This window comes from Littorina saxatilis, linkage group LG14 (genome assembly GCF_037325665.1).
Source record: "Littorina saxatilis isolate snail1 linkage group LG14, US_GU_Lsax_2.0, whole genome shotgun sequence".
In the NCBI taxonomy this organism is placed as follows: Eukaryota; Metazoa; Mollusca; class Gastropoda; order Littorinimorpha; family Littorinidae; genus Littorina; species Littorina saxatilis.
The window spans coordinates 44,726,022-44,731,021 of NC_090258.1; the positions used below are offsets into that span (position 1 = coordinate 44,726,022).

At 44.2% G+C, this 5,000-nt stretch overlaps 1 protein-coding gene across 1 annotated transcript in view; it reads right to left on the reverse strand.

Moving 5' to 3' along the window:
* Positions 1–5,000, reverse strand: part of LOC138946620 (mucin-19-like) — a 148,160-nt gene that overhangs the window by 118,086 nt on the left and 25,074 nt on the right. Inside the window, exons 13-15 of the mRNA XM_070318064.1 lie at positions 3,954–4,077; positions 3,736–3,822; positions 2,755–2,953 (exon numbers count right to left, since the gene is read on the reverse strand). Of these exons, the coding sequence (XP_070174165.1) occupies positions 2,755–2,953; positions 3,736–3,822; positions 3,954–4,077 (410 nt within the window). The remainder of the gene's footprint in view (positions 1–2,754; positions 2,954–3,735; positions 3,823–3,953; positions 4,078–5,000) is intronic.

A 5,000-nucleotide genomic window follows, 5' to 3' on the forward strand; every position in this document is an offset into this window, starting at 1 on the left:
GAGCCAGACAAGTTGGTGTGAAACTGAAACTGTCAAAATGCACACTCAGAGTGAATGAGGTGAATTTTGTTGGTCACACCATCACAGGAAAAGGACTCAAACCTGATGACTCAAAGATTGCAGCCATACAGCAAATGCCAACGCCGTCATGTCGCAAAGACCTAGAACGATTTCTTGGTATGGTTAACTACCTTGGCAAGTTTGTGCCCAACCTCTCCTCTGTTTCTGCTCCTCTTCGTGATCTTATGAAACAAGACAATGAATGGGATTGGCTCAAGCAGCACCAAGACGCATTTGAGCAGCTCAAGAATCTCGTGACTGCTGCTCCCATACTGGTTTTCTACGATCCCAGCAAACCTGTCACACTGTCAGTGGACGCATCACAAGAAGGCCTTGGTGCTGTCCTTCTTCATGACGACAAGCCCATCGCATTTGCTTCCCGTTCATTGACTGACTGTGAAAAGCGGTACGCTCAAATCGAGAAGGAACTGTTGGCTGTTGTTTTTGGAGTCGAGCACTTTCACTACTACGTCTATGGGCGTGCTGTGACTGTAGAGTCTGACCACAAACCACTGGAATCCATCATTCAAAAGCCTCTCTCAGCAGCTCCACCACGACTTCAAAGAATGCTTTTGAGGACAATGAAGTACAACATTACTCTTCTTTACAAAGCGGGTAGAGAAATGTATGTCTCTGATACTTTGTCGCGAGCACCACTCCCAATCAAAGCACCAGCAAGTGATGATTGGGAGGCCCAAGTCCACCTCATTGTGAGCAGTTTGCCAGTCTCTGATGAAAAACTGAAGATTTTCAAAGAAGCAACAGCCAATGACCAGTCCATGCAGAATTTACGAAAATTCATCAGGGAGGGATTTCCGCACAAGAAAGAGATACCAGAAGACATTCGGGCATATCTGGGATTCCAAGATGAGCTGTCTGAGGCAGATGGACTACTCTTCAAAGGAGAACAAATAATCGTCCCAAATGCACTTCGAAGAGAAATGCTGATGCGAGTACATGAAGGTCATCTTGGGAGAGACAAAAGTTTGGCAGCAGCCAAAGAAGTGATTTTCTGGCCAGGCATGTCAAGTCAGATAAAGCAGACTGTAGCTAATTGTTCAGTTTGTGGCGAGTTTCAAAATGCTCAACAGAAAGAACCATTGATTCCCCATGAAGAACCGTCCTTGCCTTGGGAGAAACTGGGAACTGATATCCTTGATTTCAACGGAAAACAATTTTTGATACTTGTTGACTACTACAGCAAGTATTTTGAGGTTGGACTTCTACAAGGCACAACAGGACCAGACATCATCACACAACTGAAATCTCATTTTGCACGGTATGGGATTCCGAAGCAGTTAATCAGTGACAATGGACCTCAGTTTAGTTGTTCTGCATTTGCCAAATTTGCAGAAACATGGGGTTTTCAGCATACAACGTCTAGCCCAAGATACCCGCAAGCAAACGGGTTGGCCGAGAGAAGTGTTCAGACAATGAAGGACATGCTCAAGAAAGCGCAGGCCAGTGGACAAGACCCCTACATAGCACTGCTTCAGTACAGAAACACGCCATTTCCAGACAGTTTTTCACCAGCACAGCTCCTGATGAACCGCAGACTGAGAACAACACTTCCAGTAACTGACGCTCACCTCACTCCCTGCGTACCAGATCAGACTGTTGTTCAGCGTGCCAAAGCCAAAACACGTGAACGACAAGTAAGCGATTACAACAAGTCAGCGAGACCTCAGCCACGCCCAACCTTGCACCCCGGGGACAACGTCCGTATGCAGACCAGACCTGACAGCACGTGGAGACCAGCCACCGTTGTAGCAGCAGCGCCAACACCACGTTCTTATGTGGTTCGCACTCCAGAGGGTGCCACATTTCGCAGAAACAGTGTCATGCTGAGGCGCGGCCCTGAGACAAGTGTGCAACCTGATACCGGGCATTCCCAGCATGAAGGTGTCAAAAATACTGACCAAGTTCCTATCCAAGAGGACCAGTCAAATCAGCCTGTCAAATCTCAAGAACAATCTGTGACAGTCACTCGTTCAGGTCGTGAAGTCAGGCTACCAGCACGGTATAAAGAGGATTAATTGGCATGAAGAAACAACAAGTGAACTAAAAACGCTCGCGTTTAAAACAATTTTCAAGGAAATTGGATTTTTTTTTCCTTGCATAAACAAAACATTGTATTTTCAAGTATTGACATTACTTACACATACAGACATACAAACATTTTCATTCACACCAAACAATTTCAGGAAGTGAAAATTGAACTGGATGAATGAAACTTTGTTTTTTCGTTAATTTTTATTTTATTTTAGTATTACAAGCTAAAGAAAAGTGTTTACTTATGTTTAACTGCAAAGCAAGTTTTTCTTTTCATGTTTAAAGTGCTAATTTTTTTCTTATTTTAATGAAGGAAAGCAGTGGGTTAACATTTTAATTTGAAATTGTTAAGTGCAGGTTCTAACAAGTATTATGTTTAAATTTAATTATTCTTTATTTGTTTAACTGTTTCAATTCCATTATGAAAAGAGAGATGTGGCAGTTGTAGATTAGCTCCCTTTGACCGTTATCAGTAAATGGCCTATCCTTGAATGGTATGAAAGGGGAGGAGAACTTTAGCTGAATAAAAGATGGAAGCAGACCACATGCTGGCGTCTGAGTGAAGTTTGTCTTTAACAACACACACACACACACACACTCACACACACACACACACACACACACACACACACACACACTGACCGAACTGAAAGCGACTGCACTGCAAAGGACCGATCTTGTAGAAGTTATCACTGGAGGTCGACTTGACCTTGAGCACGGGCAACCTTGACCTGTTGATGATGAGACCTTGGTCTTTGCGCGCCTTGCCGTCCCCGATGTTACAGTTACACTTGAAGCGCTTGTCTTCACACGAGTTGGTCAGGCCGCACCCACAGCTACCCTGTGTGACAATGACAGTGATGGTTATAGCACGTGATACACGTCACCCTGCTGTCCCCGATGTTACAGTTACACTTGAAGCGCTTGTCTTCACACGAGTTGGTCAGGCCGCACCCACAGCTACCCTGTGTGACAGTGACAGTGATGGTTATAGCACGTGATACACGTCACCCTGCTGTCCCCGATGTTACAGTTACACTTGAAGCGCTTGTCTTCACACGAGTTGGTCAGGCCGCACCCACAGCTACCCTGTGTGACAGTGACAGTGATGGTTATAGCACGTGATACACGTCACCCTGCTGTCCCCGATGTTACAGTTACACTTGAAGCGCTTGTCTTCACACGAGTTGGTCAGGCCGCACCCACAGCTACCCTGTGTCACAGTGACAGTGATGGTTATAGCACGTGATACATATCAACCCTTGCCTAGATGAATTTCTTTCTGTGCAGCTTCATACTTCTCCACATATTCTTCATTCAACAGCAACCAAGAGACCATAGTTTGGTAAAACTCTCACAGTCGTAATGTAAAACCTTATAGAACTCCAAAAGACACTACAAGGGTTTTAAATAACTTGTGGGTAAGCTAAAACTACAACTCCTAGGCTGGAATGACATGGGCAGGTCGAATACACATGCCGGCAGGTGTGAGAGATATGGTTGACGGGACAGCTCAACATTGACAGGTGTTAGAGGTCAGGACAGGTGTTAGAGGTCAGGACAGGTGTTAGAGGTCAGGACAGGTGATCAAGGCACAGACATGAGATGAAGACGTGAACTCACGGGCTGGTCGTTGCTGCCGCCAGGGAAGTAGTTAAGCACTCCGCTCCGTGTCTCCACCTTCACTCCAGCCGCCGTCATGGTGTCCGACTGCAACCACAACACACGCCACTATCACACAGCTTTATAAAATGATCGTATTCAATACACTGGGAGCCGTTGAAATAGGTATCGATTTAGTTAGATAAATACTAGCAATCAAAACACTTATGTTTTCTTACTGAGCACTCGTACTCCACGCGCTGCGAGCAGAAGACAGAACCGTTAATTGCATTGTTGACGTCAGGTCCGGGTATCAGGTACTCCACACTGCTGCCCTCTGCCGGCGTGCGAGAGATCACCAGTCTGAAACACACATATTGATGTCTTACCGTTTCCAGGAAACCCCTTCACTAGCGCAATACCTATGAGGTATGTTTCGGGGGAATGATAAACAAGTCGCGTAAGGCGAAAATACAACATTTTGTCAAGTAGCTGTCGAACTCACAGAATGAAACTGAACGCAATGCAACGCAGCAAGACCGTATACTCGTAGCATCGTCAGACCACTGCTCATGGCAAAGGCAGTGAAATTGACAAGAAGAGCGGGGTAGTAGTTGCGCTGAGAAGGATAGCACGCTTTTCTGTACCTCTCTTCGTTTTAACTTTCTGAGCGTGTTTTCAATCCAAACATATCATATCTATATGTTTTTGGAATCAGGAACCGACAAGGAATAAGATGAAAGTGTTTTTAAATTGATTTCGAAAATTTAATTTTGATCATAATTTTTATATTTTTAATTTTCAGAGCTTGTTTTTAATCCAACTATAACATATTTATATGTTTTTGGAATGAGAAAATGATGGAGAATACGATGAACGTAAATTTGGATCGTTTTATAAAATTTTTTTTTTTACAATTTTCAGATTTTTAATGACCAAAGTGGCTTAATTTTTAAGCCACCAAGCTGAAATGCAATACCGAAGTCCGGGCTTCGTCGGAGATTACTTGACCAAAATTTCAACCAATTTGGTTGAAAAATGAGAGCGTGACAGTGCCGCCTCAACTTTCACGAAAAGCCGGATATGACGTCATCAAAGACATTTATCAAAAAAATGAAAAAAACCGTCTGAGGATATCATACCCAGGAACTCTCATGTCAAAGTTCATAAAGATCGGTCCAGTAGTTTAGTCTGAATCGCTCTACACACACACACAGACAGACAGACAGACAGACAGACAGACACACATACACCACGACCCTCGTCTCGATTCCCCCCTCTATCAA